This window comes from Platichthys flesus, chromosome 2 (genome assembly GCF_949316205.1).
Source record: "Platichthys flesus chromosome 2, fPlaFle2.1, whole genome shotgun sequence".
NCBI classification, from domain to species: Eukaryota; Metazoa; Chordata; class Actinopteri; order Pleuronectiformes; family Pleuronectidae; genus Platichthys; species Platichthys flesus.
In genome coordinates, this window is record NC_084946.1 from 16,179,986 (window position 1) to 16,204,191 (window position 24,206).

The 24,206-nt window shown below is 39.9% G+C and overlaps 1 protein-coding gene across 1 annotated transcript; it reads left to right on the top strand.

Moving 5' to 3' along the window:
* Window positions 1–5,264: 5,264 nt before the first annotated feature.
* Window positions 5,265–22,510, top strand: dstyk (dual serine/threonine and tyrosine protein kinase). The gene is made up of 14 exons (XM_062401542.1): window positions 5,265–6,466; window positions 7,901–8,310; window positions 12,765–13,277; window positions 13,980–14,175; window positions 15,039–15,277; window positions 15,596–15,679; window positions 15,772–15,948; window positions 17,944–18,073; window positions 18,622–18,778; window positions 19,207–19,339; window positions 19,458–19,571; window positions 20,290–20,404; window positions 20,838–20,972; window positions 21,867–22,510. The coding sequence occupies exons 1-14, from the start codon at window positions 6,268–6,270 to the stop codon at window positions 22,052–22,054; spliced, it is 2,790 nt and encodes a 929-aa protein (XP_062257526.1). The 5' UTR covers window positions 5,265–6,267; the 3' UTR covers window positions 22,055–22,510.
* Window positions 22,511–24,206: the final 1,696 nt, after the last annotated feature.

Consider the following 24,206-nt stretch of genomic DNA (forward strand, 5'->3'; position numbering starts at 1 on the left):
GCATACTTCAGTCTACTTTATACATCTTACTTCTACCTTGATCATAGACCTTGACTGACACCATTGAAATGTCACCTATGTGCGACTAATCATATTCAAATAAAATTGTGTATACTTGTAAAAACATCCACAGGAGCTATTGTGAGTAGTTTATTTTACTATCGATACCCTTGCTAAAATACTTGACTTTTAGTGAGATTTTAGACACAGGTCTTTTTCTTGTGTTATTTCTTATGTTTCAGTAAGTAAGTAAGTATTCTTTCAGTATTGTTCTCCAATACTAATACAAACAGAAAACAGAAAATGATATATCTAAAGAAAAGATAGATGAGTTGAGATAAGGGGAAAAGCTCAATAACTGCCAAGACTAATAATATTAACTCATTGATAATTTGTTTATATAATTATGACTTATACACACACTGATCATGTCAAATCATTTTGTCCTGAGTTTCAACCTTTCAAGAGGCAATTTGCAGAAGAATAATCACTTCCCCCTCCTTTATTCCCTCATCTGTAGAGATGTGTTAGTTTTAAAATATGTTGGCTATGATACTGCTCAATCACCATGACCTAAATAGGCCATCTGTAGTGACCTGAGAGAATTTTTTTTTTTTAAAGAATATGACAGTGTGGATTTGCTGTGTCTATAAAGTTGCAGGCCACTAGAGTTTTAGCATGAATTCAGCAGCTGCAAGAAAGTGGCTGAACTGACCTTAACCAGTAGGTTTCACTGATAGACAATGTGAAAGAGAAAGTGTCTCTTTCTTCATATTGCAAACATTTTCACTAGGTTCAGTGTTTCTTAATTTCATCATTCCACTGTGTTCTTAAATTCAATTTTCAGTGCACATGATTAAAGTATGTCATATTAATCCAGACACCGCAGGTGATTGTCAGTAAGGACAAGATGAGCGGAACAAATAAATGAATAACAATGAAAGTGTGTTTGGAGCAGACCTGAAAGTGATCCACGTTGTAATGTAAACCGTTAACAGAATGACACTCATGCAAAGTTATGTAATCATTTTAATTTTTTTAGTTCTACTCGGTTATAGACTGTTGCCATTCACAGCCAATGTGTTTATGTAATGCTGTGTGTCTGCCAGAAGAGGGGGCACATTAGCTGCATGAAGACCAGAGACATGGGGATTTCTTTTTCTACAAACCACAGTAATTTATCTATGGGACAAAAGATTGTCTTTGACATTTATTCAAACACATTATTTTATCTGGATTCAAGAGTAACATAAATGTATGAGATATGAATGGTTTGGGAAAGTGCATTAGACAAAACAAACTATAAACTGAATAGTCTGAGGGCAAACACAGGCAAATAAGATATCTTCCCTTGCACATGGTCAGTTAGGAACAGCAATTATGTTCCCACTGATGTACAACCCAAGATAAAGATGTATCTTTATCCTTGTCCACACTTGCTAGTAAACCGGAATCAATATTATGAGCATATGAATTTATGAAGTGATGGGAATTAAGCACATTAATGATATGTATTTTCATTGAACCCTTCCTTCAAAATTAATGATGAAACAGCTTAATAAAGTTAAGGGATTCAAAATCTTAAAATAGGCATATCCTGAGTTTTAGTCCTTAATGAGGTTCAAACAATACATACTCCAAAAATAAATCCTATATATTCCAATGTTGCAACTGAGTAAAGTGCAGTGTAAGAGCAGTGTGTTGTCACATTTGTATGTGAGCTCTCTAGGTCTGTAACACATGCACCATTAAGATAATGGTTTTATTGCTGAATTTCTGCATAACGTTGACGCAGCATGACCCAATACCTGCAGCAGCTGATCAATTATTGGCAGTTTTGTCAAATAGGAACTACAAGCACGTCAACACACAGGGCTTTCCCTCAAACAACCACTCCTCCACTCTTAGGGATCATATTCATAAAACATCCTAGCGCAGACAGAGTCTCTCATGTCTCCTCTAACTCTATGAAAATTCTTAGAAATGTCTTGTCTTTCTCATCATATTTTTAGGAATAAGACGTTTTCCTTAAATACCCAGTGCAGTTAAGGTTAGATCCTGGTGAAGATAAAAGTAATTCACAAAGAAGGCCGTTCTTGAAGATATATCCTGAGGAGAAAAGTGACACGAGTGAGGGGGGGTGGGGGGGGGGTGACTTTAGAGAGGAGTGAGAGGAGAATATTATTTTATTTAGTTATATAAAACAAAATTTACTAGAGTAGACCATTTGTGTGTCACAACATGTGATCAGTTGAGTGTATTAATGCTGAAGTCATTTTAATATGAACAATGAGTGTGTATTTATTAGAACAGAACTCATGTGTTACAACTTAAACTTCATATATTGTAATTTTCTAAACATATCTTCTAATGTTTGCCATGTGAGGAAAACAGTAGAATGTGTGTTTGTGTTCTGAGTTACAACAATTGGTTCCTGATTATTGAGACGGTCCACTATAAAAATATTCTATATAAGTATAAATATTTGGGATAGTTATTGCTTCCATTTAAAATTTAGTCTTTTGGTGAACACCGTGAACACGACCACATTTGAAGGCAGCGAATGTAGTTACCTGAACTAGTAGCCGGACCAGTCACCAAAACAAAGGGAGTTTGACTCAGTCTGCTCAGAATGACATGTATTCAGAAAATAGGCCCAGTTGTTGGCTGCTATGAATGTTCAGAATCTTGTGGATATTATCGCCAGGGAATCTGACACCAGCGATTCTTTCTTGCTCCAAAATTATTATCATTAAATTTGATTATAAACAACAATAATTTATTAATTTTTTGCATGTGATTTTGGGATCCAATTTCTAATGGGTTAATCAAAAATAAATCCTAACTGCTTATTGACGGTGCTGTTGTTATATTGATAGATATTTCATGTAATAAATATGTGCTGGAGAACAGGCTTTTGTCCTGAGGAGATCATGTGTTGTCACATCATGTGCTAATTGTAAGTTCTGTTAAATCTAGGTATGACCAGACAATTCTTTCCGTTCATGCATCATTACTTTTTAAACTCACTGTAAACATCTATTACCAGGTGATGGTCCTCCCCCCACATGGCCCTGTGGCTGCAGCTCCACCAACTACATGGGAAGTCCTACATTTCCCAGATTGCTGTGCGCGTGGACCCTGCCTTTTCCTCTCCCGAACTTTTGTGTGGTCGGAATTCTTGAGTTGTGCAGTGATTTGATTGCTCGGCCTCAGAGATGTGATTTGGCTCGGACACACCTCGCCCTGCAGCCCCACCAATGACTTTCCTCTTCCTCTTCATCCTCCCAGAAACAAGCGGCTCAGCCGGGCTCAGTTCAGCGGGGCGGCTGTCACTCTCTCTCTCTCTCTCTGGGGCTGGACCGCAGAGAGAGAGAGAGGGCAAACACAGAAAATAAGATCTCTTCCCTTGCACATGGACATTTAGGAACAGCAATTATGTTTCCACTGATGTACAACCCACAATAAAGATGTATCTTGATCCTTGTCCAAACTTGCTCGTAAACTGGATTCAATATTATGAGCATATGAATTTATGAAGTAATGGTAATTTAAGCACATAATTATTAAGTACTTTCATTGAACCCTGCCTGAGTTTTCTTGGAATCTTCTTGGGAGCTACCTCAATAGGAAAACAATGAAAAGTTACAAATCAAATAAAAATTGTGATCTCAAAATGATGAAACAGCCAACAAAAGTGAAGGAATTCAAAATCTTAAAATGGGCATATCCTGAGTTTTAGTCTTTAATGAGGTTCAAACAATACATGCTCCAAAATTAAATCCTTTATTATTCAATGATGCAACTGAATAAAGTACAGTGTATGAGCAATGTGTTGTCACATTTGTATGTGAGCTCTCTAGGTCTGTAACACATGCACCATTAAGATAATGGTTTTATTGCTGAATTTCTGCATAACGTTGACGCAGCATGACCCAATACCTGCAGCAGCTGACCAATTATTGGCAGTTTTGTCAAATAGGAACTACAAGCACGTCAACACACAGGGCTTTCCCTCAAACAACCACTCCTCCACTCTTAGGTATCATATTCATAAAACTTCCTAGCACAGACAGCGTCTCTCATGTCTCCCCTAACTCTATGAAAATTCTTAGAAATTACTTATTTTTCTCATCATATTTTTAGGAATAAGACGTTTTCCTTAAATACCCAGTGCAGTTAAGGTTAGATCCTTGTGAAGATAAAAGTAATTCACAAAGCAGGCCGTTCTTGAAGATATATCCTGAGGAGAAAATGACACGAGTAAGGGGGGGGGGGGGGGACTTTAGAGAGGCGTGAGAGGAGAATATTATTTAATTTAGTTATATAAAATAAATTTACTAGAGTAGACCATTTGTTAGTCACAACCTGTGATGATCATTTGAGTGTATTCATGCTGAAGTCATTTTAATATGAACAATGAGTGTGTATTTATTAGAACAGAACTCACGTGTTTCAACTTAAACTTCATATATTGTAGTTTTCGAAACATATCTTCTAATGTTTTCCATGTGGGGAAAACACTAGAATGTGGGTTTGTGTTCTGAGTTACTCCAATCGGTTCCTGATTATTGAGACGGTCCACTACAAAAATAGTCTATATAAGTATAAATATTTGGGATAGTTATTGCTTCCATTTAAAATTGAGTCTTTTTGTGAAGGCAGCGAATGTAGTTACCTGAACTAGTAGCCGGACCAGTCACCAAAACAAAGGGAGTTTGACTTTGTCTGCTCAGAATGACATGTATTCAGAAAATAGGCCCAGTTGGTGGCTGCTATGAATGTTCAGAATCTTGTGGATATTCTCGCCAGGGAATCTGATACCAGCGATTCTTTCTTGCTCCAAAATTATTATCATTAAATTTGATTATAAACAACAATAATTTATTAATTTTTTGCCTGTGATTTTGCGATCCAATTTTTAATGGGTTAATCAAAAAGAAATCCTAACTGCTTATTGACGGTGCTGTTGTGATATTGATAGATATTTCATGTAATAAATATGTGCTGGAGAACAGGCTTTTGTCCTGAGGAGATCATGTGTTGTCACATCATGTGCTAATTGTAAGTTCTGTTAAATCTAGGTATGACCAGACAATTCTTTCCGTTCATGCATCATTACTTTTTAAACTCATTGTAAACATCTATTACCAGGTGATGGTCGTCCCCCCACATGGCCCTGTGGCTGCAGCTCCACCAACTACATGGGAAGTCCTACATTTCCCAGATTGCTGTGCGCGCGGACCCCGCCTTTTCCTCTCCCGAACTTTTGTGTGGTCGGATTCTTGAGTTGTGCAGTGATTTGATTGCTCGGCCTCAGAGATGTGATTTGGCTCGGACACACCTCGCCCTGCAGCCCCACTAACGACCGTCCTCTTCATCTTCATCCTCCCAGAAACAAGCGGCTCAGCCGGGCTCAGTTCAGCGGGGCGGCCGTCACTCTCTCTCTCTCTCTCTCTCTCTCTCTCTGGGGCTGGACCGCTGGCAGCTCGGGGCCAGAGTCTCTTTTCCGCCGGAGCCTCATCGGGGAAACTCCGACGTTTTTTCTGGCCGTCCGTAGTTGTCAGGGAAGACGCAGCTGTCAAAGTCGGGCCCCCTTCTTCTCAACGCGGAGCTGTATGGATGTGAAAGCGAGCTCGGGGCTGTCGGTGCCGAGTTAAGAGGAAATGCGTGCCGTGCCAGGCCAGGGCGAGGACGGAGCGGGGATGTCTTCGGGCTAGCAGCGCTAAAGTCATCTGGACCACTAAACACGGATTACTTAACACGTCAGTCCAGCGCCGAAGCACCATCTTTAGTTTTGTTTGTAGCACTTCGCTCGGTCGTTGTTGTCAGTGGGACCGTCGGTGCGAACCAGAAACAACAACAACAGACACGCGATGAAGACGAAGCGATAACTTGCCTCGCTCATTGTTCATATAAAACAAACTTGTTTATCCTCGAGTCGCGGCTTGACGCGAGGCTAGGCTAGCTGTGCAGCACAACAACATAAAGCTGAATGCCCAGAGCCCGTGTTCACCGACACAACCGACTGCAGGGGCGAGCTAACGTCCACGACATGTTCAGACCAAGTGGCTGGGTTGTGATTTGGTGTAGCTTAGCCTAGCAGGGGGACGAACATGGCTACGAACTAATCAGCAGGGAGATAAGAGAAGGTGTGATACCAGGTCTGATTCCAGCCTCACAACTTCAGACTTTCGGTTCCTGCCACCTGCCCCCCCCCCCCCCCCCCCAGCCCGTGTATCACAACAACAGCCCGACCTGTCGACCATGGAGGGGAACGTGCAGCAGCAGAAAGCGACCCCTCTATCCCGGGAGCTGACGAGGATATTCAACAGCTACAACAAGCACTCCATCCAGCTGAAGAAGAACCTGAAGGAGACCAACGCGTTCTTCCGGGAGATCAGACAAAACTACAGCAATGTCTGTGCATCCACCATGAGCTCGGATTCAGCTTCTCTGGAGGCAGGTGGGTCTGACACAACACCTGCAGCCGCAGCAGCCACATCTGGATCCACCTGCATGCCACTGCACCTACTCGGCACCATCAGCCCTGCGGTTACAATATAAATGTTTTATTCTCTGGTGACCCATAATGAAAGATCTGACAGGCGGCCCATCGGCAAGTGGTTTCTCCACCAACACCCAGACTGAGAAAAATGCATTAATTAGGGTTAGGGAAAACGAAAGAGATTAAGCCCCCTTTCAAAAGCATGAGCTGACTAAGTGCTCCAAATATGCTGAGATTTCTGCGCTCTCTAACTGGCTGAGGGCCGGGGCTGTCAGGCACTCATTCTTGTCTTTCACACCAATTGTATGTATGGGGGTTAGTGTGTACTGGACTGCTTAGGGCAACTTTAAAATGAGCATATTTCTTGATCACATTTGTGCATTGCAAACACCTCATTTCTAAAAATGTTTGTGTTTTCATCTCCTCTTCAAAACATTGAATCAGCTCTTTCATCTTTTTTTTTTTCACCATATGATTTAAATGCTCAATTCTATGAAACATTGATTAAGTGCACAGCACCGATGGTATGCAGATGAATTGGTAATGCGTCACATCCCCAGGAGTGGCTAAAGCCACCAGGGCTGGTGTCCTACTCACAGAGGTCAAAATGATTTCCCCCGACGTTGAATGAACAATGTTAAGCCGAAGATTAGTCATAGTTAAGAAAAAAATGGGACCATAATGCTTCCTTTCATAGGCTAAGTCGAACGCATGTCTTCACCTGCTAACTAGATATATGTTTTGCAATATCTTGGTTTCACACACAAGACAATTTACTGCTGCATCTCAGTATATGGCTGGATGTGTATTTTTGTAGAGAGTATGCACAGGTCTCCACTGACCACCTGTTCAGCACAGTCTGTCCACTGACATGCAGTCCAACGCTCGGCACAGGTTGGTCCGAAACAATGTGCTGTAACGTGTCATGTAAGGTCAGTAGGTGGATTAGATTAGAGTTACAGTAAAACCAAATGTATGTCAGAAAGAAAGACACTGGTGTGTGAATATGAAGTAGGTCATCGATGCTTTCTCCTCTTGTTTTATAACTGTTTGAGACGGTGACTCAGCATCACTGAGCAGTGTGTCTGATACCCTGCCACAGTCAGGGGGAATTGGTTGTTCTGTGTTTGTTCCATATCTCAGAGCCAGATCAGGAAATGATAACCAATGGAATATCACATTTATTATGTTTTAATGCTGCTATTTTTGAACAGTGGGCCACTGTGTATTTTGAGAGTCAGGTTCAGATACAAAGGATGATGTTTCTTCTTTCAAAGCAATATTTCTGCTGACTAAGAATTCCAGGGGTGAATAACCTTTCTTGAGGGTTACTGTTTCAATTCTAAATAACCACAGTCTCCATCTTAACATCCTGTACCTTATTTTATTCAGGCCAGTTTAGCTGCATCTCCTTCCCGAGCCATGAGGAAGAGTTTTTACGCAACACAGTCGGCGCTACCCCGTACATCCTGGTACTGGGCCAGGACTGTACCGCCCGCTACCAGCTGCTCAATTGCCTTCTGGGGGAGAGGCTGCTACCGCTGGGCCCCGAGGCAGGGGAGGCTTGTGAAGGAGTCCAGGGCACTGTCTGCAAGAGGCGAAAGCTGTGTTTTACCCATGGGAGACAGACACGGCTCAGCTTGGCTCTGCCCGGCCAGTATGAACTGGTGCACCAGTTGGCGGCTAACTGTGGCCGCTGGGATACAGTTCCAAGGGAGGACCTGGAGATCCATGAGGAGTGTGAGGATCCAGCACACAGGCTGGCAGAGCTAGAGATCACCCTGCATCACCCACTGCTACAGGTACGCCTCAGATACAAAGTAATCAGTGTAGATCTTCTCTCACAAAACCATCATGGTTTAAAAAAGGAGTCGACTTTCAGCCATTTACTCTGTTGTATTGGAGCATTGATACATTTACTCAGACTGTCTAGAGGTGGATGATACGATCATGTTGCTCACTGCAGTAGTTTTGGAAGAAGATTTAAAATGAAGGTGAAACTAGGCAGAAGCTTGGTGTTGTAGTTTTTAGGCAGAAATCCATTAAAAACATCAACACAATCCAGTTGGTGAATTTATATGTTGGTATCAACTCATTTGTAGTTGGTTTTCCTGCTCAAATGTGACGTGTGTGTTACCCATGGTATCACTTACTGAAATTAGCAGGTCATTTCCTATAGATAAATTAAAATAATTTGGAACAGTTATAATAGTATACTTGAAAAAAGTCTATCATTATGTAAGTTTTGCAGATTACATGTGAAAGTCATGTTGTGCTGGTGCTTGACAACAGAATGGAAATGTTTTCCTTTTATTTACGACACTGATTTCCATCACATGGCCCGGCCCTAGGAGTGTGTTTATTTTCTGGTGTTGGTATTTCCTCTTGTAGCCCCCGCACAAACGGAAAGATGAATTTCATCATTGTCTCTGGCTTGAACCAGCCTTTTGCATTCACAAGTGCCTGAGCTCACTAACAGATTACTGTGCAGAGCTGATTATTTCCTGTGTTGTCAGTGATTTACTTCACTTCAGCAAAGCAATTTTTGTAGAAAGTTCCATAGAAAAATTATTATTGAAAGATTTTTTTGACACAGTGTTTCAGTCATGTTGGTTTTTAGCCAGTGCGACCTGAAAGTCTTGTGGGAGGGAATTGATTTAACATGGTGTAAGGATTGTAGTCATTCCTTATCATGTGCAACACGTGGAAATTAGTCCCTAATCCTTTAGACCAAGGCCCCTCAGAGATCATCACACAGCCCCAGAAACTAGGCCTAGATCTGCCTCAGGGCAGCCCATCCGCCAAGCCCTCTTACGTAATGCCACTGGTCTGGTGCAATCACATGACTGGGACATGTATATAAAATCCCAAACCATTTTTGTGATGAAGTTGCAATAGTTTCATTGGAATTCTGGGACACTGGGTTGTTCCATCTGTCACAACATTTTTATCTTTTTATTTTTGAATAGCAGCGGTAAGCTGTGCTAATAGAAAAAGCCTGCTCATAAATTTTTTAACAGATATTTTGCTCTCATCATGCTTATAAACGTTTGATCTATGTTATAGATTTAGTTATGATATGTAATGAAATCAGTGTTCATAAAATACATTGATTATTGTCATATTTCATTGTGTTACTACATTTTAACATTGTTTGGTATGGATTTTGCATTAGTTTCTTCATATTGCCAAATAGTAGGTTTAAATATTTAACTTAAGTCTTATCTCATGAAATTTAAAGGTTAATAGAAAAAAACTGAAAAAGTAATCTGTACCAACAGTGGTATTAAACACAGTTATTACTCTCGTTCATTACCTCCGCCAAGGAGGTTATGTTTTCTCCCCTGTCTGTGTGTTTACTTGTTTGTGAGACAAATACACCCATTTTTCCACGAAACTTAATGGAAGGATGCAGGGGTGGGGGGTGGGTCAGGGAGAGAAATCATTAAACTTCATTGTGGGTCTTCTTCTTATTCCTTACCATTGTGAGATATTGTGTTTTTCAACATTGTCACAGTTTTGCCCGGGAATACTTCATGGATAATGATGAAACCAACATGCACTTTAAGGGGACTGATATCAATGAGTAGGAATGTGCTCTACTGAGTGACATTCTAGTTTTCATGTGTGACTGAAAGTTGTGGACCTGTTGTATCCTAATTGAGGTAAAAGGTTTGTGAAACTTCAGGGGACCTCAGAGATGAATGTTTGTAATATCACATATTTATATGTCCATGCTCTACAATCCATAGTTCAAGTGATAATTTTCTCCTAATGTTTATGGTTGTGGATCTGAACATTTTTATCAGCTAATTAATAAACTAAAGCCTCTTTTCTTTGCTGAAGGGAGAAGGGATTAGGGTGTCTAGGTAAGAGCAGATGAAGCCACAGAATCTCTCTTCTCACTGTGGTATTCACACTCTTCTGCTATAATCACAGGCCCCTGCTTTAGGGGCCAGCAGATGAGAACCAATTAGCTTCTCTTCATCCCAGACTTCACCCACTTAACCTCGTTGTGACCACGAGGGACTATAGGGTGCTAATCTATCGCCACGTTTCTAAAATTCTTTGAGGTATTCTGTTCCGTTCATTGCCAGGGCTCCGAGAATTCACGACAGTCTGCATGTTAACAAAGAGCTGTGATGTTATAGCTATAGAGGTATGGATGAGCTATATTTGTGAAGCACAGCTCTTGACAAAATTATAGCATGTTTCACAAAAGGATTAAGAACAACATTTAAATAAAATCAATTAAAATAACACAGATATTTGTTTGTTTCTTCAATAGGAAGTTTTAAGAAGAGATAGGGTTGGACAATATGGCCTAAAATACACCAGGAAAACATATTTATTACAAGTTTATTACACAATAAATGCCACATTTTTATTTCTTTTAAGTCTTTTCTCCTGATGAAGGTTGTAGTTTTAATCTCCTCTTTATGAGCAAAGAATGACAATCAAATGATAAACAGCAAAATATTTTACTAATCTGAGGTTGACCAATTACGTGTAGTCCTCACTTTGCTTACACAATGTATAAGCAATATATCGATTGATATATTGCCATTAATGAAAATGTATTGAGATAATTATTGATATCGATTTATTCCCCTATCCAATTTAACAGCAATAGAAATATATTAATCTCTGTTAAAATTGTAAATCCTTGATTAGTATGGGGCTGGTTGTGTAAAGCCTTAAAAGTCAATAAGGAAATTTAAATAAGAATATGAGAACGTAGGCCACAATTAGTGTAATTTTATATTTTCAGTGATAATCCTTGCAGCAGGTCTTTGGACCAGTTGAAGGTGACGTAGGGAAGCCTCAATAAATCAGCTGTGGGCATCGGAAAGTTGGAAGTAGCAGGAGCGAACAACCGTCTTTACTTTGTTATCAAAACAAAGGCCAGAATCACTCGCATCATTCTTTCTTGCCCCTGTCTTAATTTAGTTTGAAAGGGCTCCCAGATTGCAGACTATTTCACTGAGATAAATTGATTTGGCTAACAACAGGATTTCTGTCAGCAGCCACCCTATAAATATGCTAATAGAAGAATACTGGAACCTAACTGGGTCAGACGATAGCGTAATGCTAGCTCATAGTGACACGTTTTACAGCCGGATGAAAAACAAAATAGTAACATCAAAATAGCCAACGGATATTCTCCTTAGGGTGATTGTTTCCAATGGTCAGTAGGGCAATTCAAACATTGCATTGATTTTGACTTGGTGTGAACAAACGTTAGCAGGGTATCTTTGTTCCAACGACACTGCTCAGATGGGCTCTGCTCTTGTTTCTTGGAGACAGGACTGTCTGTCTCCTTTGTGCAGCTGCTGGTCATTTCTCTGGCTGACTTTTTCCCTGTCATGGTCTCTCTCCCAAGCCCTATGAGAGTCTGTTTTAGTTAAAGTTGTTATTTATCAGGGAATAGAGCAAAGCTTTTTTTACTTCTGTTATTTTTCTGCCCTGTCACAGGCATTCCCAAGACCACCAAAAATATTTATGTGTCAGTATGCGGGCAGAAATAGAAGGAGCATGTGATATGTGTGTATTTGTTTTTCTTCCCTCCTGCACTGGCATAAATGGGTTTGAAAACTGTGCTCCCAATTGCCTGAACACTTCATATAATTGGAGTCATAATTTTGCTGTTAAGATGTTTTCCTCTTGCACATTGTCGTTTTTGTCAAGACATAAAAGAGTAATTTCAAAATTGCTAAATCTAAAAATACATGTGATGTGTAAATCTGATAATTTCAACAGATTTTCTGATCTGAAACGAGCTCTGAACGCAACATCCACATGTTTTCCTCTATTGTGCAGCAAACTTAGCAACCAATATATCGGTTGTCTGATGAAAAAGAGCCGATATGAGCCTTTCAACAGCAGATGTTTATCTTTGCAGTTAAGAATCAATATGAAAAGTTTGTTTTAAGTTTTGTTTCTTAATTCCTGTTTCAGACCTGGGGGCAGCTCATGAGTGGGCTGATTCTTTTCTCACAACAAGTGATACCTTTTTAAATTGCACAGTCATCATTCATTTTTACTACAAAAATAAGGAGTATAACTGTTAAAATTCCATTTAACTTAATTACTTTTGATTCAGTGAAATCTGAGCAGAACTCAAATAAATCAAGTATTATCTTTCTTAGATTTCACTCGGTGTGAATTATTTGGGAGGATAGATTTGTTTATGGAACTGCATTTCCTAATAATCACCTGTAATTTCTTTTTTTTACCTTTTGTGGTTTGTCTACAGGAAGCAAAGGTCATGGTGGTGCCTTGTCCAAGTGTCCAGCCCATTGAAGAGGCCCTGGAAGACTGCACTCACAGTGTGATCCCCATCATACTCTACGCCATCAACCAGGACTCCCTTACCACAGAGCAAGTGGCTGAGCTCTGGAAGGTCAAAGAGCTGCTCTCCTTTCCCATCTGTTTTATTCGTATCCCTCACACCATTCCAGTAGCCTCCCCAGAACCTGGCCGCCATGCAGAGAAGGAGAAGGAGAAAGAGAGAGAGAAGAGCGCCCTCCACAAGCAGCTGCTGTCCCTCGGGTTCCTCAATAGCCCGTCAGGAAACTGCACCTGTGGTGCCCCTACACAGGTGTCCACCCCAGGTGCCAAGCCCCAGAGCACGCTGGGTGAGGCTTTCGAAAGACTGCATCGGTTGGTGGTGCCGTTCACTCGCCAAGTGCTTCAAAACCAGCAAGTGGAGGCTGCCAGTCTGCTTAACGGGTTACATTGTCGATGTCTCGACCTTTTCATCAATCAGGTCAGAGGATGATGCCTCCTAGCTCTGTTAATCTGTATAATGTGATTGTTTTACTGTTTTGGAGTCATGTGACAGTTATTACTACCACTGCCACTTGTCTCAGGCTGCTTCCCCTCCCACAAACAAATCACCAAAGCTGCTTTCAGACATGCACTGAACTTCGCAGATCCTCCGTTTTTTTCCAGAGGTGGTGCATGTGTGCACAAATGTCAGAGTGAGAGACTGCAAAGTTTCAGGAAATTCAGGAGAAGCAGGGGATCCCCTGCTAGATTCCCTGTGAGCTAGTGGGAGGTTGATGGGGCTTCTTATGTGCAACAGATGCAAAAAAATAAATAATATCTCCTAATGAATAAGAGGAACCATACACATAGAAAAAAACAATGAAGATGTCAAGACAGTTTTTGGTGATAAAAGCTGACGCCTTTCTCTGTGTGTTGTAAATTAAATCACATGATCTCCACAGTGGAGTTAATATGTCACTTCCTGCCTCTGCTGGCTGCACCACCTCTCGCCTGTACCATGCAGAGGATTTTTCTCTGTTGTGAACACATCTGTGGAGAGAACCCCCCCCCCCCCGCTGTGTTGTGCATGTGTGAAAGGCAAACTGCTGCAAAACTCTGTAGCCAATTCTCCTGATTTTAGCCACAGGTCATGAAAATGGCTCTTGAGACCATGTGTCCTTTCTGCTCCGCTTCCTTGCAGGCCTTTGACATGCAGAGGGACCTGCAGATAACACCACGCAGGCTGGAGTACACTCGTGAGAAAGAGGCTGAACTGTTCACCTCACTTATGGCCATTGCTAACCGCAAACAGGAAGAGATGAAGGAGATGATTGTGGAGACACTCGGCAGCATGAAGGAGCAGCTACTGGAGGATGCTGCCAACCTGGAGTTTACAGGTTAGTGAGGACTTGTTTAGTTAAAAACATGATTTTGATTTGGCTTCACGTAAATAGTTCCTGTTTAATATATATATATAGCAGTTTTACGTATCATAATTTCTACTTTCGAGATATACTAAACTATGTTTTCTTCACAATAGTGTGTATTGGAACTGGAAACATGTCATCAAGTTGCATGTTTTACATATTTGGAAATGTAATTTCCCTTAAACTGTATAGAATCCATTAAATTTGATGAATTGGTTCCATATTTGATGGCTAAACGATGACCACATGTGGCTGATTTATATTGCCCTTACATCTTAAATTTTTTTAGAAAGGGTTCCTTCTTTATTATATGTCTATTGAAAAAGATGGCTGAGGCTTGGTACCCGGACTCAAGACTATTCAGAGTCAGAGCTTTTATTAAGAAAAAGGCCAGTGTCTGTGGCCCCGCAATCATTTTATCTGGACCTAATGAAAAGCTTGAAGTTAGTAAGCGAGTCAAGGCTAGCTTTTCCATTATTACCAGCCCAAAATTTAAAGGCAAGACAAATACGTTTATATTGCTGAAAACCACAAGTCACAAATCTGTATCAAGGGTCTTTACAACCTGTACCTGTACAACACACATCTTCTGTTCTGTATAACTTTGGTTACCATAGGGAACCTTTTTTAATGGAAAATAATAATTTCTCTTGAATTGTACGATTTACATAGTTGAAATTCACACATTTCATGAAATATATTGAATAAGAACAAACTTGTTATAAGCTAAATAAGCTTTATTACTACAAATCTAAAAATGTTGTTACAGTCGTCATCAATAATTTCTGTTGCAATCATTACCACAATAATTGACAAATTCCTTTGAACTGCAGACATCATTGTAACAACGAATGGAGAGCCTGTTACGTCCAAGGAGATCAAATCTTGCATCCACCAGATCCAGGAGCTGATAGTGGTCCGTTTGAATCAGGCTGTGGCGAATAAGCTGATCAGCTCCGTGGATTATCTGAGGGAGAGCTTCGTAGGAACTCTGGAACGATGCCTCAACAGTCTTGAAAAGTCAAACATGGACTCCTATGTCCACAATGTCACCTCCAATCAACTCAACCAGGTGGGCAGACAAACTGGAAGCTTATGTGTTGTGCAGGTGTGAGCAGTTTCCCTGAAATCTTTTGTTTTATGTTAATCACTGCAGTAAGGGTTTTATTTTAAAATACTGGTGATTCGAAGGAGAGGAAGCTGGAGACAGAAGGAAATTTTGACTCGTGTCGGCAAACACAGCATTTAGATATTTACAGGGAAAACCCAGGGACCAGAGTTGAGTTAGAAACAAGATTATGTGTTGAACATTTCACCTGGCTTGTAGACTAAGATATAAAATGTACTTACATCTCCATATTTACAGTGTTGTGTTTCTTATCTGTCACAGTTATTAAATGCTGCCTATCATGTGGAGGTCACCTTTCACTCAGGATCGTCTGTCACACGATTCGTCTGGGAGCAAATCAAACAGGTCTTACATTCTGTAGGAGTTTTTAAATGTTTGCTGAATGGAGACTTTCTAAAGAATGTGTTTTATCGTTTAACCTTGTGTCTCCCTCTCAGATAATCCACAGGATAACATTTGTGAACCCTCCAGCCATCACTCCAGAGTGGAAGCGGAAAGTGGCTCAGGACGCCATAGAAAGCCTCAGTGCCGCCAAACTGGCCCGAAGCATCTGCTCCCAGTTCAGAACTCGCCTCAACAGTTCCCATGAGGCCTTTGCAGCATCACTGCGCCAGGTTTAAATTCCTCCTCTCTTTCCACAAACTATTCCCGTGGCAATTTCTACGATCCCACCTTAACAACAAGGACACGAAACACAATTCTCTTACAGTTTTGTCACACTTTAATGCTCAGAGCATGGTGCATACGACAAGGGTTAGTTTGTAATATGCACCCCGATGGGAAGCAGTTCTTTGTCTTTATACATTTGGCTCACCCCTCCCACTCTGGTTGGGGTTGTTACAAAGTCAAAGGTTGGGATCTTCTGATGACATGAAAACAACAATGCCTTAGTTAAAGCAATCAGGTCAAGATTAATTTATTGGTACAGGATAGAGCATGATCAAGGTTACAATGGATGAGAATCCATCATGATCAATCAAAGGGGAAATAAACACGATCATATTGTGGTCAAATGTTCCATTTTGGTACACTATCCGTGTTTACAGATTAACTATTACTATTATAATGACAAATGAAAGAAGTGATGGTTGTATTGAATCCACTGCCATAAAACCCTTTAATGAGATGATCCACAAAGTAGAGATGGCTCAGTGAAGAGTGTCCAGTAGTAACCCTTCTTGGTGTTTTAATCAAAGAAAAACAAAAATACTTATATTATATAATAGATAATTTATATGTTTTAGATGTACCTTTTCGTTATTGTTTGTTTTTAAGCAAGATTATGCAAACACTACTGGATAGATGAACAAAAAACTTGATGTCGGGATGCAGTATGCAAATCTGGATCAGTATGAGAATCGAGTCTTTTTAATAATCAGTTTTCCTAACAACTAAATTCACTACGGCTCCGTTCCAAACTAATATGATTGCTTTGATCGACGATGAGGTGGACTCTGGAATGATATGATCCAATTAGAAGGCGACGTGGCTGTTTGAGAACTCTGGAGAAGTTGGTACGTCAGGCGTTAACGTAGTGTGGCTGTCGCTTCGGGCCCGGCACATCTCGTGGTTCAGTTTAATTCATTTCACTTCACTTGCTTCACCAATGTTCAAATAGCTGTTGCTCCGTCCATGAAGTCCCTAACAAATCAGATTCAGTTAAATTGCTCTGATGATAATCATCACATGATTGTGTGGATCACATCACTCACTACGTCTTCACGCCCACAAATTCTAAAATTTGTATCCTAAAAACAAAAGGATTTTCTGTCTATCATGATGAAATACCGGAATAACCAATGTTCTGTAAGAGATGAAAACTTTGGCCGGTATTATGTCAGTGTGCAGGATGACGTGGAGGAGCTGTTGTAAATGATGAGGTGTAAATGCATGAACTGAATTATCAGTGGAATTAAAAGCCTTTCTGCTCACATGCAAACATAAAGAAGAAAGTCAGCACTTAAACTATATGATCGCACCATGAGCACCCAATCTTTTAATGGTTTTTGGATGGTCACAAACCAATTCAGGTCAAATTCCCAGACCCTGTTTTGCATCTTTTTTAAAGACAATGTTTACATGTAGATTAATATATAAAGTACAATCAAGGCAGCGTACACAGTGACGCAACCTGAAGTACAGCGTGAATGTCACATGAGAAAATGTCTGTTCTCATGTTGTCAGTTAAGCTGTGCCAAAAGTAAAGAGGAGTTCACCTCTTGGAGGGAGTTTATGAAAATATTGACAAAGACAGTCATCAATTTTCTGTGGAAAAACAGTGTGTCCAGAGCTGTGCATTTGAATATCGTCTTGACATATGACAACACTGACCCAGAGGTCGAGTCAGCTGACCTGTAGTTTGAATGATGTAGTTTAAAGAAGAGACGACAAAAGTAGATTCAACAAGAACTGAATAAAAAATATGCTGTTAGTCATTTATGTAGCAGAAGTAGTTGGATAATATTAATTTATCTGTATTTGATGTTCTCAGGATACAATTCTCAGGACAAAATTCTTTAATTTAAATTTGAGGAAAAGAATGTTACGACCGACACTGGTCATGTAGAAAGAGCTCGTTATACTGACCATGTGACGTCTTATGTCCGCAGCTGGAGGAGGGTCATACAGGGCGTCTGGAGCGAACCGAGGACCTGTGGCTGCGCGTGAGGAAGGACCACGCCCCTCGGTTGGCCCGCCTGTCTCTGGAGAGCCGCTCCCTACGGGATGTTCTGCTGCACGGTGAGTCACCGCCAAATCCTCCCTTTGTTAACATCTACAGACAAAACTATAGTCAGTGTTTATAGAGACGTGACAGCCTATCATCTAATAAATTCTATTCATACGAGCAAAGACGTAACCGCCTGTCAAACGGTGAAAAGGAGAGGTTCTGAGGCCAACCTGCTATGTAAAAGTAAGGTCACAAAGCAAAGGAAATAGCTGGATATAATTCTATTCTTCCAAGTTCCATCTAATGCAACTATAGGGAATTATGTTCTGTCAAGATGAAAACAATTGCATTATCCTTAACAGTCTAGAAAATAACATTGTTGTAAGTGTACCTCATGAACTTGGATATTTCTGACACTGGTATCATTATATCTCTTTTTTCTTTGTAAAGTATTAAACTCATGTTTGATGGGATCACAGAGAAACTTTTGACAGTGACAAACTCTGTTGATACATGATGCTGCAGAGTGAAGTAACAACAAGCATTTGTGTAAGAAAATATAATTTATAGAGAACTTGAGAGATGACTTTGAGGTTTAAAACGTTATTAATTTTCACAGGTAAGCCTAAGCTTGGGCGAGAGTTGGGTCGGGGCCAGTACGGAGTTGTTTACTTTTGTGACAGCTGGGGAGGACGCTACCCGTGTGCTTTAAAGTCTGTGGTTCCACCTGACGATAAACACTGGAATGACCTGGCTTTGGAATTTCACTACACAAGGTGAGTTTAAACATAATCACACCCAAGAGGAACAATAGCTGCTCAGCTGAAATACTGTGTATCAAAGTCACTGCAAATCCTCACTCTGCTGCGGGGCGTGAAGCTCAGAGCTCATCTAAGATGGTGGAGCTTTTTTCTGCCTCCCAGGTCAAGGTGGAAGATTTCAAAAGCTTCAAAGAGGTTTAGATGAGGCTGCAGTTCTCAAGAGCCGTCTTTTTATTGGACCTGAACATTGCTTTCTTATTAAGATCAAACTCCAAGCAGGCTATAAATTCAGTTTGAGTATTAAAGCCTCGAAGCTGCCAACATCAGATGTGTCTTATAAAACCTTGTCTGTTCCAACTGGCATAATGCAGCTCATTGTAAAGCTACACTGTGGCTGCCTCAATGTGGACAAACAAGACTTGGGTGTGTGTGTGTTGCTTCAGGACTTTGCCGAAGCATGAGCGGCTCGTCGACCTGCACGGCTCAGTGATCGATTACACCTACGGAGGCGGCTCCAGCATCGCTGTGCTGCTCATCATGGAGCGGCTGCACAGAGACCTCTACACAGGCCTGAAGGTGAGCTGATAGGAAGGTTGCAAGTAGATAGGAAGGAAATCTATTCATGTTTCATTCAAGTTTTATTATCTTCCATCTCCCACTCTGGTTTAACGTTTTCCCTGTTCATATGTGTCAGGCGGGTTTATCGATGAAGGACAGACTTCAGATCGCCCTGGATGTGGTGGAGGGGATCCGCTTCCTGCACAGTCAAGGTCTCCTTCACAGAGACATAAAGCTAAAAAATGTTCTGGTAGGTAACTAAGAGTGGACCACACTATTGGAGTGTGTCACTGTGGAGGGTTTCTGAATGCTTCCCAGATTTAATGGTCGCATCACAATACTTCATGTGTGATTGGAGGGATTGACTATACACTGGCGTATCAGAAGCTGTAGAAAAACACAATGTTTATTAGTTCAGTATAAAATGTTTTGCTCTTATTTGTGTATTTTTGTGAATAAACTGCAAATGTCTAACTAGATTGTCCAACAGTCCCCTGAAGATACTACATTTTAATTCATGAGGTCCACACACATAGATATCAGTCCCCTAACTATGCGAGATTTAGAAAAAACAAGATCCATGAATTATTTACTGAGAAAACAATGAGAATATAGAAAAACTTAAACACACAATGATACAGAAAATGAAAAAATATTCCTGGATCTACCCCCTAAATATAGCTTGGTTTCAGCCACCTCTATTTCTTACCAAAATTTATCAGAAATCAAAGTTGGTAGATCATTTATAAAATAATATATTATTTAATAGTTTCCATTATCTGAAAAGTAGAAGTAAAACACAGTTAATGCCGTTCTAACCATTAACTGTTCAGTATCATGAAAACATACTGTAGTGTTGTCTTTGTTTATGTAAGGCTGGAACTGCTCTATGTAGTTCTCACAGCGCTTTTCAATTTACTGTATACACTGATTTGATACTTTTTTCTTCTTCTCTCTCTTTCTTCTAGCTGGACAAACAAAACCGTGCAAAGATCACAGACCTTGGCTTCTGCAAACCAGAGGCCATGATGTCTGGGAGCATCGTAGGAACGCCCATCCACATGGCTCCAGAGCTGTTTACAGGTACCATCAGTAGTCTCACTGTCCGTAATCACATCATGAAGCTGCTCCTGAGGGACAACTTCAAACTGTTTAACTGGCTGTGGCCGACTTTCCATCCAGAAAGTTGGCAGTTAGATCCCAGTCTTCCCCATCTGCATGCCGAAGTGTCCTTGGGCAAGATGCTCATCCCCAAATTGCCCTTAATAGTAAAATAAGTGCTACTAATAGATGCACTGTATGAATGTTTGGGTGAATGGCAAACTGTAATGTAAGGTACTTTGAGTGGTTATCAAGACTAGAAAATCACTATATAAATACAAACCATTTATATAAATACAAACCATTCAACTGGTTTCTATCCCATTCTGTCTTTATTTACTTAAGAATTGAAACCCTGTTACACAATCTGTAGTCCTCTTTACATCTTTACACCCAATTGTTCTTTTCCTGACAGGAAAGTATGATAACTCTGTGGACGTGTACGCCTTCGGGATCCTGTTCTGGTACCTCTGCACCGGTTCAGTAAAACTCCCAGAAGCCTTTGAGAAGTGCTCCAGTAAGGACCAGCTCTGGACCAATGTTAAAAAAGGTAAACTAGATTAGTTTTATCGTCATTCAGCCCTTACACGAGAGACGGGTGCACAGGAGAACAAAATTACTTTGCATCCACTCACAAATGTATTTTAGAATTTTGCTAAGTAGGTATAAAAGCAACACTGAATTAATTAGTAGGGTATTAACCATAGGTATAACAGATATTACTCAAGTGAATGAAATTACACATAATCAGTAAATAGACGTATGATGTATCATGTCTGTTTACATATGATGTAAACAGACATGATAATTATTTCTCTATAACAGAAAAGGTGTATTGTAATGTACTGTATCCAGGGAGAGCACAGTATAGTGCAACAACACTAAGGTTTTATTCACACCTGTGGAACACACTTTACATTGTGGCCTTTCAGTTCTGGTCTGGTTCATGTTCAACAGACAAATGAATCAAAAGCTGTAAACATGACTCTACATCATCAGTGGACTCAAATTGAGGAATCGATTTCTAGGCACACTTAAATGCCTCTTATGTGTTTGTTTATATTCTCTGGAGTCTCAGATAGTTATCATACACACTGGATGACTCTCAAACCTGCCTCTTGTGTAATGAACACTAATGAAATAGTAACGGACCAGCTTATAATGAAACTGTAGTTTTAACTGGTTTTCTTTCTCTGGTTAATGTGGAAAAACCACTGAACTTTTAAACTGACACATTCAATAGAGGTGTTTCTGTTATTGAGTACACACCAGGGTTTATTTGAAACAACCAAACCAGGTCAGGGGATTAATCCTCATAACAGACATGAGTGTTATATCACAGCCTCAGACACAATCGGCCGGAGGTTGGCAGACATGTACATACAAATATGAAATCGTGTCTGCCTACAAAGTGAGGCCCTGACGTTGACTGTGTCCTCTCCAGGTGCTCGACCAGAGCGGCTGTCCAGTTTCGACGAGGAGTGCTGGCAGCTGATGGAGGCCTGCTGGAACGGGGACCCCTCCCAGAGGCCAATGCTCGGTATCGTGGAGCCCAGCCTGCAAAGCATCATGGTCCGCCTCTGCAGCTGCGGCTCGGAACAGAAGAGCAGCAGTCTGGACGACTCGAACTGAAAACACTCAAGACAAACTAACGTGTGTGTGATAGGGATTTTGTTCAGAAAAAAGTATTTTTGTTGTATTTATGAAGACCTGAACAGAGAACTTCTGTGGAGCAGGTGACCGATGACAAACATCCTCCTTGTTCACGTCGTTGTTGTTGAATTTACATTATTTATGAGAAGGTGGTACAAACCAGACGTTTGAAGATATGTGTGTTTTATTGTTTGTGCAGTGTGTATTTGTATACAAACTCTACACTATGCTTTTTGTCATACATTCCGTGCTAACTGCTACTTGGTCATAGAATTGTAACTAGATGCAAATTGTTTTAAAAAGTATTCAAGTCCGAGTGTTGTGAAAAAAAATTATAAATATATAAAAGAATAATTTTAGATTGTATTTAAACATTTCTGCATCTATACAAATACGTTTTTTTAATAAAATGATCTGTTACAACAAATTACACAACCTACTGTTGAGTTTTCACTGCAGGGTTCGTCTTATTAGGAACATTAAACAGGATCATGTAAAACGAAACAGTGTCCCTGGATGGGAGACGTTTGACAGTGAGTGACTTCTTCCTCCCTTGTTTTTATCTCAGTAACCTTTAGAGACCTGAACAGAAAAAATATTTTGAGGAATCCCCCCAAAAAAAAGACAAACATTAGATCGGAGTAAATAGATAAAGTAAACATTTGTGTTGAATTAGTTGTTTTCTCCTGCTTTTCTATATTTTTGTTTTCTAACAATGCCTTGGAAATGAATGAAAACTTTAAGAACGTTAAATTATTAACATATGTCCTTGAAATGCAACGTGTGTATCTCAGTCAATCATACGTCTCTAATACATTGGGATGGCAGGAGAAATTGTTCCCTCCACAGTATAAGAGCTTTTAATTTTTCTGCTGTAATATCCAGTGCTGAAACTTACTTATTGATATTATCAAATGTTCTCTACATTTACATAAAAGTTCATTATTCAATTAAGGATTTGTTGAGTCAGTAACGAAAGTGAAATATTTGCAGCGTTAGCACTGAGGCGTCATCGAGGGAACTATGTGTTTTTAAATGTCTTCAACAGAATAGATACATGATGTGGTAATGATCCACAGGACACGGGGAAGTAGCATCAGTGCCACCTAGTGAGATTTGTAGGCCTCAATCCTGTCCTTGGCTATAACCAATGAGAAATGTGTCTGCCAGTTCACTGCAGAGAAGAAACACATCGACACTGACTCATATTCCAACTGGGTGGAGCACGTCCTGAATTAAAAAAAAAAAATTAAAAGAATGTGCCCTGATCTGAAGGCTCAGGCAAACTTTTAAATGTTAACTACATGGATATTTAATGTCTGGGCCGTCAGTCTCTTTACAGAATCTGGATTTCCCTGAATTTAAAGTCACTTTTTTTGTAAGAAAAAAACAATTAAGGAATTCCTAATGGTTTATTCTTAAAACATAAAATATTCCTATTAAATCACAGATTGTTTAAGCGTCTTAGTACCGACACAAGTTATCTTATGAGGAATAAAACTGCTTTGATCTGTAAGAAGACAAGCCTCTAAAACTTAATGAAAAACAGAGGAATTAACTTAATGACTCAGTTAAACATGTCTCTTCTTGCTATAAAATAATTTTAATTCATTTAATTGGCTCTAACTGAACTCTTTGATTGGAGTCCTGCAAAAGGAAAAGTCAGAATTTTATCTAACACTTTAACAGTGTGTTAAATCAGCATTTTTGTTGGAGGGGGGTACAATTTTAAACATTTTAAAAGCTTTTCTTTAAAAAAAAATGTATTTAACATATATATTTTTATATTACTGTATTTAAAACAAAAATGTGTATTTCATTCATCGACTTAACAAAACGATATTGCCAAGGAATATATGGCATTAGATTTAGTCTTATGAATGTATAGATCAGCCTTTCTTTCTCCTTGTACATAGTTTGGACTGGAGACCGTTTTTTCCCCAGTCTCCAGCAAAGATCATTAAAGTTTAACACAAACACAAACGTTCACTTTGATTTACGAATGAAGAAGTTTGAAGATCAAAGGTCGTCATGGTTGTAGCTCAAGAATTCATCTATGACAACATTTAAATGGTCAAAGGGTCAACTTCCCTTTGACATTACCATTGGTTACTGCCATTATTCAGGTCTG